General features: G+C 38.8%; 1 protein-coding gene across 17 annotated transcripts in view; it reads left to right on the top strand.

The window, feature by feature from the left end:
• FAM184A (family with sequence similarity 184 member A) overlaps positions 1-13,201 on the top strand; it is a 135,172-nt gene that overhangs the window by 74,300 nt on the left and 47,671 nt on the right. For all 17 annotated transcript variants that reach the window (XR_011522644.1, XR_011522642.1, XR_011522648.1 and 14 more), the window contains exons 7-9: positions 5,841-6,002; positions 9,081-9,202; positions 9,857-10,007. Coding sequence is in view for 9 of the 17 variants with exons in the window: in XM_070559345.1 (XP_070415446.1) it covers positions 5,841-6,002; positions 9,081-9,202; positions 9,857-10,007 (435 nt within the window). In the remaining 8 variants the exon portion in view is untranslated. The remainder of the gene's footprint in view (positions 1-5,840; positions 6,003-9,080; positions 9,203-9,856; positions 10,008-13,201) is intronic.

Here is a 13,201-nt window from a genome sequence, read left to right as displayed (position 1 = left end):
AGTGACTCAGGTTTCTAACTCAGGTATTTGGACAGATGCTGATGCCACCATTGGAAGATAGGAATTACAGGAGGAAAAATACACTGGAATGGCAAGGCATTGAGTTGCTTGGATGTGCTAACTTTGAGGTCATTGTAAGACATCTAGGCTGGCAATAAGTAGAGAGTTGAGGCTTGGAGCTAAAGATGAAGTGCTTCTTGAAGCCATTTCAGTGGAAGAGCTCACCGAAAGGTAGCTCGTGGGAAGACTGCCGGTAGCGAAGGAGAGCACCAATATGGAATTCATAGAGCCGGGGAAAGAGATCGAGGAAGAGGAAGCGGAAGCAGGAGGACAGGGATTAATGGATATCAGAAAACCATGAAGGCAGCCACTTCCAGCAGGGTGGAAGTGCCTCGATGTCAGAGTGAGTAGAAGTGAGAATTTGAGGCCTGACAAGGTTATGCACTCAAAAGTTCTCTGAGGACCTTTCTACCATTTCAGTAGCAAAGTAGGATAGAAGCCAGAGTTAGCAGGTTTAATCTGAATCATAGTGGATGACACTGCTCTTCTAAGACTATATGTAAATGGAAAAGGAGAGAAAAATGAAGTTAGATTCCTTCTTCAACCTCGTACCAAAAAAGTTCCAGATGGGGCTAAGGGTTGGGAAAAAAGTGATAAGCCTTAGGACAAAGAAGGCCTTTTGAAACGTGATGGCAGTGTCATGAATTAAAAACACAGAATGTGGGGCAGGCCCAATGGCGCAGCAGTTAAGTTCACACATTCCACTTCTCAGCGGCCCGGGTTCGCCAGTTCGGATCCTGGGTGCAGACATGGCACTGCTTGGCAAAAGCCATGCTGTGGTAGGCATGCCATGTATAAAGTAGAGGAAGATGGGCGTGGATGTTAGCTCAGGGCCAGTCTTCCTCAGCAAAAAGAGGAGGATTGGCAGATATTAGCTCAGGGTTAATCTTCCTCAAAAAAAGGAAAACAACAGAATGTTTGTACAGTTAAAGCTAAAACTTCTGTGTATCAAAACACAATGTAAGTAAAATTATGAGAGAGGAAAAACCAGGAAGGGTGGAATAAGTGGTTGGCAAATTGTATGAGTAACAAAAATTCATGTCTTTAACACCTTAAGAGTGTTTACAAAACAATAAGAAAAATAGAGACACCCTAACTTTTTTTTAACAGGCTGAAGAACATGAAAAAACAATTTTAACATTACTGTAACTTAAAAACTGGAAATGAAGTCAATGAGACACCATTTCCATGACCATAAAATTAACAGTGATAAAAAATTAAGTGAGACCGTGCAGTGTTGATAAGAGTAAAGGAATAAGCATTCAAAAGCTGCTGATGGGAATATAAAAAGGTGGAATTTTCCCAGAGTGGAATTTAGCAGCAATTGTAAGAGCCATAAAGAGCCAGCCCTGATAGCCTAGTGGTTAAAATTTGGCACACTCTGCTCCAGCAGCCTGCGTTCGATTCCCAGGCGCAGAACCACGCCATTTGTCTTCAGTAGCTATGCTGTGGTGGTGGCTCACATAGAAGAGCCAGAAGAATTTGCAACTATACACAACTATGTACTGGAGCTTTTTGGGGGGAGGGGAAGAAAGAAAAAGGAGGAAGATTGGCCACAGATGTTAGCTTAGGGTGAATCTTCCCCAGCAAAAACAAACAAACAAAAAAACAAAAGCCTTAAAGATGGGCATGTCCTTTGACTCATGCATTTCTGGGTATTTAACCTAAGCAAATAATTAAGGATTATTGACAGAATTTCAGTGTCATTTATAGTAGAAGAAATTTAGATGTAACTTAAATGTCCACAGAACTCTGTCTGCCTAGAAGAATGGGACGTCTTTTTCTAATTCACACAGAAGCATTTTTTGTTCCTCTTTTCATGTTCTGGAGATGCTTCCAGAGCTGAGGGGAATTGCCTTTTTCTGCTTAGACGTGGCATATGGCCTAGCAACCACCCAGGTACAATACGAGGTCCAGAAAGTGAAGGCATTGAGGTCTTGAACACCTACAGCTTGAGATGGTAAAGAGATTTTAGTTCTTCTTAATTTGTACTAAGTATATATGAACTTTTTCTGTTCTTAACTCATTCATTTATTCAATAAATGAATGGTTTTTGGCACCAAAGCACTGTGTTAGGCAGTGTGGTTACATTGGTAGATAAGTAAGACACGGTCCCTGCCTTCATGGAGAGATGGATATGGAAACAAGTAATTACACGTCTGACATATTGCAAAATGGTGGTAAATGATTAAACAGTTACCAGAAGAATAAACTGAGGAAAGCTTATGCAAAGGCCTTAAGGCATGAGAAGTTTCCAGGAGTTGGAGGGATGCTGGTATAGATGGAGTGTGATAGCAACTATAATAATAATAAATGTTAGTTCTTACTGTGTCCTAGGCATCGTCTCTCCTTCATAGTGTTCGGTCCTTTAATTTTCACAATAACCCTATGCAGTAAATATTAGTTCCTAAGTCACAAAAAATTTATGTAACTTGCCCAGGTCACTTAGTAAGTAGGTGATGCCAGAATTCCTGTCCAGGAGGTGTGACTTCAGAACTTAGTTCTCAACCACGGTGCCACTCAGCTTCCCAATGAGTGTAAAGACCAAGGAGGAGAGCTGCCGGGCTGAGGCTGGGGAGTTAGGCAGGGCCTATGCCATGGAGGCCTTGTAAACCGCATGAAAGATTTTGGACATTATCCTGAGGGAAACGGGAAGCATTTGGAAGATTCTAAGTAAAAATACGTGGGTGCTTCTTGGCGGCGGGACTTACACTCACGTCCATGTTTGTAATTTATTAAAAAATGACTCCGATGGTGCAAGGAGAATAATGGAGTAGAGAAGAGCAAGTGTGGATGGATATTCCAGAGAGGAGGTTTCTACTTAACTGTATTTCCTGAATGTGCCCGCTATCAAGAAGAATCTGAGTATTGATCTCTATTGCAAATGACAGAAATCCTAACTCAAACTGGCCTAAAGAAATTATTGAATCATATGACTGAGAAGTCCCAGGGTAATGTTCGCATCAGGCGCGACCGGATTCAGAATTGAAATAGGAGACATTGGAATTCAGTTTCTCTTTTTCTGTTGAGTTGGATTTGTTCTCTTTGTGTTGACTTCATGCTTTGGTCATACATTCACTTAGCACATGTGCAACTGGAAAAAAACTTTTTTAGGAAGTCCTTTAAAAGTCCTGAGATCACTGTGAGTAGATAGGCTTAAACCATGTGCCTGCCCTGATCCAATCCCCATGCCCAACAGAATGAGATGACGTTATTGGTTTACACTTAGGTGAGTTTGGGTTGAAGCCACACTGAGACCACATGGACCAATAGGGAAGAAGGGGAGATTCCCCAAAAGACTAAAGGAGATTTGGATATTGGCAGACAACAGATGTGTTCCACACATATCCATTTTTATTATATTTTAGAAAACAAACTTTCATCATTGTGCTCATCACTTATTTGCTTATTATATTTAGTTGTGCAGAATTTTAAAGTTTTTGCCTATTTAAACATATTCATTTTGTCTCTAGATTCTTAGTTTCTTGAACAGATCCTCTCTGTTAATTCTTTATGTAGTAACTAGAATACTGTTCTAAGTTTTTTTGTATATTGTATTTGTACAGTTAACTCTTATTCCTCTGAAAATTTTCTGGATTGTGGAAGAAAGTTCTCTATGTTGATAAATTTGGTTGTCCCTTCTTTATTGCTTGGCACCTAGCATTTGTATGTTGCTTTCCAGTTAAAGAATCTTTTCCCATATATCCTTGAATTTAATTATTATAATAACTCTGTGAGGTAGGTATTTTTACTCCAATTTTATAGTGGCAGACTAGGAACCTGAAACTAGATTTTCTGCTAAGTTCAATACTCTTTCAACTCTGTTACAGCTGCTTTTCCTTACATTCATTCATTCACCCCTATAATACACATTTATGGCAAGCCAGATCAACACAAAAAATATAGAAGATGCAAGTAAACAATATAAAATAGCAAAAGGGGACATAAATACAGTGAAAGAGAAAATTTTAAAACATTGTAAATAAATACTATATACAAATATGCCAGTAAATTTTAAAAATTAGAAAAGAAGATATATTTGTATAAAAATTTAAATTTCTAAAATGACTCCTAGTACTTGAACAACCTGACCAAACTAATTATAACCATGAAAGAAATTAAGCAGTCCAACAGAGGCCAGCCTTGTGGCCAAGTGGTTGAGTTCGTGTGCTCCGCTTCAGCAGCCCAGGGTTTTGCTGGTTGGGATCCTGCTCATGGACCTAGCACCACTCATCAGGCCGTGCTGAGGTGGCATCCTGCATAGCAGAGCCAGAAGGACCTACAACTAGAATATACAACTATTTACTGGGGGGCTTTGGGGAGAAGAAGAAGAAAAGAAAAAGATTGGCAACAGAAGTTATCTCAGGTGCCAGTCTTTATTAAAAAAATGGTTAAGATGGCAAATATTAAAAAAACCAGTCCAACATGTATCTAGTAATGCTCTAGGCCCAGAGGATTTTAATGGATCAATTTTACTGAACTTTGAAGAAACAGATAAATCCTTTGCTATGAAAGTATTTCTGTGTACAGAAAAAATGGGGGCTCCTCACTCGTTTTATGTGGTTAGTTTAGCATCACTTTAAAGATGCTAACAAGATAAGTCCTACCATCACTGGAATTGATCAGCATACACCTGCACGGAGAGGGGACAGGAAGGCCATGGGGGGGTGGGGTGCGGCATTGTGAGTCAGACACGGTTGGAGAATTTGCGTAGTTTTCTTTGTGATGTCTGTGTTTACAATGAGAAGTATTCAGATAGTATTTTTGAATTACCAGTTTTCATTTTGTGGAGTTTGGTAGGCTTTGCCATTTCATAAAAACAAGATTTGTACTTCATAGCATTTTCCTAGACATTTTAAAGTATTTCGTTTATGGATTTTAGTTCTCATAATTTGAGGGTATGAATCTGCTTAATCAACAAATTGTCTCTTTGCTCCTAATTTCAAGAGTGTATAAATTCAACTCAACAATTTCATGAGACAAGTTTTGTATGAAAACACAGAAATCACAACTTATTCTAATTTATGATACATTTACCAGCTTATCAATATTGACTGAAACTAATCACCTTTATAAATAGCAGGAGGACTGGGCTCAAATGAAATATAAGTGGTTCAATTTTATTTTATTTATTTATTTATTTATTTTTTATTTTGAGGAAGATTAGCCCTGAGCTAACTGCTGCCAATCCTCCTCTTTTTGCTAAGGAGGACTGGCCCTGAGCTAACATCCGTGCCCATCTTCCTCTACTTTATATGTGTATCGCCTACCACAGCATGGCATGCCATGCGGTGCCGTGTCTGCACCTGGGATCCAAACCGGCGAGCCCCAGCAGCCGAAGCGGAACATGTGCACTTAACCGCTGCGCCATGAGGCTGGCCCCTAAGTGGTTCAATTTTAAAGAGCACTTTTAAAAATATTTTTACTTAGAAAAATATTTTTTTCTCAATCTTTGTTGCAATCTATATCTTGCATCAGTTCCTTTTTATAGGTATTTGATTATATGATAGAACCAGGAATTCTCTTTGTTAAACTGGGAGCTTGAAGTATATCCATTTATTTATGTGGTTGTCATGAAAAAGAGAAATCATAAATATAGAGATTTTTTTCAAAAATCAGCAGATGAAGGCTATCGTAATTATTTGAGTGCTTCTTCCAGATTCATCAAAAAAGATCCGTTTAGTAAAATTACAACTAAAGAAAAGACTTTAAGAAGAAAAACATGACTGTGTGCTGGTCAGTTACAATGAGGTGTGTTAAAGTACTCTGCTTGTTTGCAGATCGGCCGCCTCCAGGATCTGGTAAGGAAGAGAGAACAGGGTCTTGGCTCTGCAGAAGGACTCATTGCTAGTCTTCAGGACTCGCAGGAAAGACTTCAGAATGAGCTTGACTTGACTAAAGGCCGGCTGAAGGAGACCAAGGATGCTCTATTAAATGCTGAGGTAATTTCATAATCCTGCTATAATCAAGGTAAAAATATAAGTTAGTCATTTTGCTTAAAGGTTATTATAAACACCACATTGTATATAATTAGTGTATTAGTTTCCTAGGGCTTCCGTAACAAAATACGACAAACTAGCTGGCATAAAACACCGGGAATTTATTTCCTCACAGTTTTGAAGGCTGAAAGTCTAAAATCAAGGTGTTGTCAGGGCCATTCTGCCTCTTAAACCTCTGAGGAGCCTTCCTTGCCTTTTCCAGCCCATGGTAGCCCCAGGCATTCCTTGGCTTGTGGCAGCATGACTTCACTGTCTTCCCCCGTCTTTACATGGCCTCCTCCCTGTGTCCTCACATCTTATAAGGACACCAGTCATGTTGGATTAAGGGCTCACCCTACTCCAACGTGACCTCACCTTAAATAATCACAGCTGCTCTGAGCCTATTTCCAGGCAAGGTCTCGTTCTGAGGCACTAGGGGGTCAGGACTTCCACATATATTTTGGGGGACACAGTTCAACCCATAATAACTAGCATACACAATTCTTTTACTGGGAAGAGCTGGACCTCTCATGTATGGCAACTAAGCGGTTCTCTGAGACCACAAATTTCAGAAAGGCTCTGTGTTTCTCTTTCCACTCCCATGGAGCAGAGCAAATATTTACACTACCTTAGCAGAGAAAAGAATCCATAAAACCAGGGGTTCTTTCAGAGAGGTGATTTAGAAAGTGGACTGTGAAGTCAGATGGGTTGGTGTGAATTCTGGATCCACAACCTAGTGTGTAACTTTTTATTCTAAGCCTCCACTTCCTCATGTGAACAATGCAGGAGGGGTGGGAGATAATGACACACTTCACACCACAATTGTAACAATTCAGTGAGATAAAACATTTCAGCATGGTGCTAGCAAAATAAACACTTAGTATATGTTGCCTTTTATTTAATATTATTTTAGTCTGTATTTTTTGAGCTTAGAATTGGTAACATTTCAAAAGCATGTAATTAAGGACACTTTACTGGAGGTGTACCTGGTGTGTATGGTCCATATTTAATTCCACTTTTATTTTATATAAGACACAATTATATTCTCTCTATATGTATACTTTTAATACTAATTATATTCTGTTGTTAAATTCTGTGACAAAATAAACAGATTATTTCCTTTTCTTTGAGTCTTCTTTTCCTTCTCTGTACCTGTCTCTAGTTGCTATGTGATATGACAATGTTAAGATGTAACAAGGGATAGGTTGGAATTTAGTGCTGGTATAATACACAACATGATATATATAATCTATGTGATGCCAAACATATTGACTATAACCTCAGTGTTAGCACTGTGGCATGAAGCTGAAGTGTATGGCCAAACTGCATTAAGAGGTGTTTTTTCCATTGTCCAAAATAACAGGAAAATGATATTGTCAAGGTGGAAAAATATATTTAAAAATAAACAGTGGAAATGTTTCTAACGAATGTGGGTAGAATATAAGTGGTTTTGAGATGGTGCCTAGAGGCTGTGTGTCCCTTTCCTTGGTGCATGCCCACCTCCTGCCATCAGGTGTCTTATCCGCGTTGCTTCCCCCTACCCCACCCCCAGCCTGGCACTGAGAATTAGGCTTGTGGATTCAGTTTCATTTCTTTAAGGTCCTTGCTCGTATTTACATTGTTCTGTCAAATAGCAGAACATAATAAATATTTCAAGGGCCGGCCCAGTGGCACAGCAGTTAAGTGCACACGTTCCGTTTCGACGGCCCAGGGTTTGCTGGTTCAGATCCCAGGTGCAGATGTGGCACCGCTTGGCAAGCCATGCTGTGGTAGGCGTCCCACGTATAAAGTAGAGGAACATGGGCATGGATGTTAGCTCAGGGCCAGTCTTCCTCAGCAAAAAGAAGAGGATTGGCAGCAGTTAGCTCAGGATTGATCTTCCTAAAAAAAAAAAAAAATTTCAAGCAAAACCTTATCAACTATTCATTTTCTGTTCTCCTGGACAGTTTTGATTGAGAAAGTATCGGTGCTACGTCACGGTTTACCACAACTTTGTGTAAGCTCCTTAAGAGCAAGTGTTTGCTTTACCTCTTTTCCTGCCCCAATAATGTCTAGTAAAGTGCTTGACATTCAGTAAAAGAAATGCTTTTTAAGTAATTCTACTGCATTTAATGTTGCCTTGGGTGGAACATAGTTCCTAGAGCTGAATACTTAGAGAAAAGGGCAGTTGGCTAAGATGGTTGAATTCAGTTTTCAGTGCTTACTGTCTAATAGCCGGGTCAACGATGTAGAATGGCAATTTCAGCATTGACTTCTTCCTTCCCACTAACCTGGATAACACCCCTCAGCAACTGCTACGACACATGCTGCTAGCAAGTGGGTGATCCAGAAAGGGTCACCGTGGTAACAGAAAGATGGACCATGAGCTGTTCCTCTTCTCTTGTAGCCGCAGAGCATCTACGCTGCCAGCGGGGACCAATGGTTGTCATTGCTATCCAAACAGGTCACCACCAGCCCCAGGCTCCAGAGAGCCACTTGATTTATGCCAATTTACAGGGATTTCATATATATCATATCATAGTACTATAACGATAAACATAAGGAGCACTGGTTTGAAGTTACATAATAAAAATAGACTAATTTTCTCATAATTATTTCAGTCATGTCAGTGGGGTACAGTTATATTCTTAAGCGCTGAATAAATAGCATACTTTTAAACATGAAGATGAATGAGATTGAATATCATATCTGTCTATGTAATGTGTGTACCTATCAAGATAATTGATGATAATCAATCTATTGTTAGATACCCATGACATGGAAGGTTTAGTTAAGATGACTAATTATACTGACTTCAAACTATATTTTATTAAGGCTTATAATTTTACAAATTATTTTAAATAGTTTAGACAAAGACATTTAAAATATAAAACATGTTCCAGGCATTTTATTGTCAGAAAATTTCGAGCAATGGTCGTTCACAGCACTATTAATTATGGTGCTGTAAGAATTTCAAAGTCATGGTGCAAGAACTCTTATTTGAAACAACGAGAGTGACTGCTTTTGGTGATTAGTCTTCGTTGAAAAGTTTCTGTTCTTCAGGGTGAGCTAGAACAAGAAAGGCAACAGCATGAAGAAACACTTACTGCCATGAAGGAAGAGGAGAAGCTCAGAGTGGACAAGATGGCCCACGACTTAGAAATAAAATGGACTGAAAATCTTAGGTACATTTTTTACTCTGTAATGTCATCTTACCAATACAGATGTGCAGAATATGTTTTTCTGTTATATGGCTTATATTGTCTTATTATTAAAGCAGAGTAGCAGCATTTTTAATGAATTTTTCCTGTGATTAGATACAGAGAAACTGAAATTCTTTTATTCTGCTTGAATATAGATTTACTTTTTTCTGATTTCATTTTCTTAAATATAAAATAGGCGAAGCACTAACCTGAAGTCAGAAGACTTAGTTGTTCTGGTACCTATTCTGCCATTGATAAGTTGATAAATCAATGATCTTGGGTTAGTTACCAATTTACCTTATAATCCTTAACTATAAAATAATCTACTCTTACTCTGAGTCACAGAGTTTTGAGGAGGATTAATTAAATGCTTAGGAAACCTGTCTAATGACAGGGATTTGTTCTGAAAAATGCATTGTTGGGCAATTTCGTCATTGTGCAAACATCATAGAGTGTCCTTACACAAACCTACATGGTCTAGCCTACTACACACCTAGGCCATATGGTACTTATGGGACCACCGTCATTTATGTGGCCCATCGTTGATCAAAACATGGTTATGCAGTGCATGACGGTACTGCAATTACTGAGAGGAATAATTCTCTTTACAAAGTAAATGCATTTGTTTTATTTTAGACAGGAGTGTTCTAAACTTCGTGAGGAGTTAAGGCTTCAACATGAAGAGGATAAGAAGTCAGCAATGTCTCAACTTTTGCAGTTAAAAGAGCGAGAGAAAAATGCAGCCAGGGATTCATGGCAGAAGAAAGTGGAAGATCTCTTAAACCAGGTAATTACTAGTCTGTACTTGATTAAGGTTTGTTTTCCTTGACATTCTCTAGCTAGGGAAATCTCATAAAACATTGTATGTTAATTCACTGTATTTAGTTATTTTTCATAGGGCAAACTTAAAATTTTTTAAGTGTGTTAAAGCAAGGAGACATATTTATAAACTTAGGAAACTGTGCTAAATAATTGTTAAATATGCAGTCCTAGATACTGAGAAGAATTTACAGTTTTTTGGTTTAATATTTGAACTGAACACATTAGAGAGTTTAAGTGGAAATGGTACCTATCTTTTGGAAGTATAAAATCTTTTTTCACACCATTAGATACCATTTGGGCAACGGAAGGTAAAAGTTATCATATGTACCGTGATTGCCCAAAACCACCTACCAGAAGTGAACAATTTACTTCTTTTTCACCAATAGGATGTTGCGTGTTATGCTTCAAAATGGCGTAAGTGAAAGGTGGTGGTATTCCTAATCTGTCTTCTCTGTCATGCTTCCTTATTTCCAGAGTATTTATAACTATAATTAAAAGAATTTTCACCCATTTACACAACTTCTAAATTTATGAATTCTTAGCATTCTCCTGCAGAGCCACTAATTAAATGGGACTTACTGTATGAGTCACCAGTTGACAAGCAAGTGCAGAGCTTGGATAAGAAGCAGCTTGGTAATTTAGTGCTAGAAATCCGCTATTATCTTTCTATTTGTGATCATAATGAATTTCAAAATAAACAGGATAGGCTCCTTGTAAGACAATTTGTTACATAGATACATCGATGTAGTGTCGTTTAAGAGTACTCGGGGCCTGCCAATTTGTGTCTGGTGTTTCATAATCATTTATAATGTTACTCTGAAAGGGGAATATACATACATGTATATATATGAGTTTTTGTGAATAAATTTGAAACCTTTGAAACTCTGACAAAAATAAGAACAAGGAAACAATGCCAGCCATGTTAGCATTGCTTATGAGTTGCCTTCTGTACCTACTTAGGAACCTAGAAGGACAGACTTTACTGGCTAGCGTGGTGCTACTCCACTATGAAGTTCTGTGCTTAGGAAGGTTTAATCAGTTCATTTATATGATAAAAATGAAAATCATCCCTAAAAGTCTGCCTTGTTTTTCAATGAGAAAGTATTGAACATAGACGATTTTTAGCTGGATTCGGCACGGAAAGGGAGCCCCCACCTCTTCTCCCACCTGTTTTCTATTAAATTATTGTGTTCATTATTCATTTAATCTCTCTTGTCAGATTTCATCCATGCTTCTCTGATATTCTTTCTTTCTTTCTTTCTTTCTCTTTGGATGTCTATTCTGCACTGTTCATTCCTCAGAGGACATAATACTTTACATCTTGTGTTTCTGTGTATTATAAAATAATGTATTACCTATTGGCTCCAATTTTTGCCAGCTTTTTAGTCAGTTTTCAAAGCAGTTTAACTATAAATATTAAGATTACCAGGAATTAATTGCCTCCAAAAGTAAAACTATTCTATGATGCTCCGTGCCATCAGGCCATTTCCAAAATCACAGTATCTTACTTTCTCCCTGCATCTAAGGTGTACAGGCATACACATTACCGTAGATAATGTCAAATAACGGCTGCATTCCTAGATGATCTGTGCCTGAGGAAAGTTACGAAAACTAAACAAAGGATTCCACCTTAAAGTGAAAGTGGGTCTTACGTTAGCAAGGTTTCACTCTTTCCAGACATGTGAGATGACAAAAAGTTACAGCAGGACCAGCAGACTTTCTAATGGAACTTTGTTAGGGACACAGCACACCTCCTTCTTGGCCCTTCCGATGGACTCCTGGAGCCTGTGCTCTGACGCCTGCTCTGCCACCTCCACTTGCCTGACTCCTGCTAAGCCCTGTTCCTCGTGGCCTTCCCCCCACAGCCCTGACCCTACAGCATTTCACTGTCCTCGCTGCTACTGGCCTCACTCATCCCCTGACCGCAGCACTGCCCACACCGCTCCACACTGGGAAAACAAACCTGGCTTGGAGTTTGTGATATTAAAGGAGTAAGAGTGGGGAATAGAATTGAAACAACCAGGGCTTAGGCAGAAGCATATATTATGAAAAGTATCAGAGGACCTGTGTTTTCACATATTTTAACTATTTCTGAGTGAACTGACGCAAGTCTACTTTTGTGCCGTAGCTTACCTGTATTTCATCCTACTTAGAGCAAAAACTGAATAGAATTTGCCTTTCATGTGAATTTAAACTCTTGAGAGTTCAATTTGATTTAAACTAACCCTCATGGCTACCTATCAAAAAATGGGCATAGAAAAGCTTAAGAATTTCACTTTTCTTGAATCAGATGTTGTTTACTTTCAAAATTTTCCAAAAGATACTATTTTCATTCTCAGCTCCAATCAGAGTCTGATTTCTTTTAGTTTTTAGTTTCACTGTTTTAGTTTTCTTTTAATATCTCATTGTGCTCTTTTTTCTTTCCAGTGATTACACTTTAGTCCAAGACTTCTGAGCTAATGGAATTCCTTTACAGCAAAAGAGCTACTGTCTTATTCTTCAACTCTGTCTAAAGAAAAGTGGTCATATAGAATCCTCTGTGATCATATTTTTTATCTGTGATCCTAAAATGCCACCATATATTCCTTTACTTCACCTTTTTCAAGGCAGATTTTATTTTGGGTCCAATATGACTTCATATTCCAATGCCCTCGTTCAGAGCAGCGGACTGAGAAATTTAGGAGACACGCAGATCAGACATAGAACTGTGGAATTTACCTAGTTTGGGTCTGACTCTCCATTTTGAACTCTGAAGCCCTGAGGTCATTTAACTGGTTATAGCCATTTGTGTATAGACACAATTTTTACCCTCCACAGATTTACAATCTAATAGGAGGAGGATTTGTATACAGATATCTACAATAAAAGTCATTGCAGTAAGCGACTTTATAAACGGTCTGGACAGTTTGCACCGTGGAGCAATGGTGGCTGGGAGTGACTCCTGCCAGCGCACGGTCGGAGCTTGTGTGCATGTCTTCCCAGCTGCATGTTCGGGACATCATGTTGGTGGCTTGCAGTCATCCATGGTGGGAGTGTTGACACCACAGATATCAGCAAATGCTACACACCAGGGCTTTCTTTTTCGGAGAGCTGGTACACATTCACCAGCATATCACTGGTAGGAGTATGGGGTGGAGAAAGAGCGATATAGCCAATGTG

The sequence above is a fragment of the Equus przewalskii genome, chromosome 9 (assembly GCF_037783145.1).
Source record: "Equus przewalskii isolate Varuska chromosome 9, EquPr2, whole genome shotgun sequence".
Taxonomy (NCBI): Eukaryota; Metazoa; Chordata; class Mammalia; order Perissodactyla; family Equidae; genus Equus; species Equus przewalskii.
The sequence above is the reverse complement of the archived record's forward strand: the minus strand, read 5'-3'. Positions and strand labels throughout refer to the sequence as shown.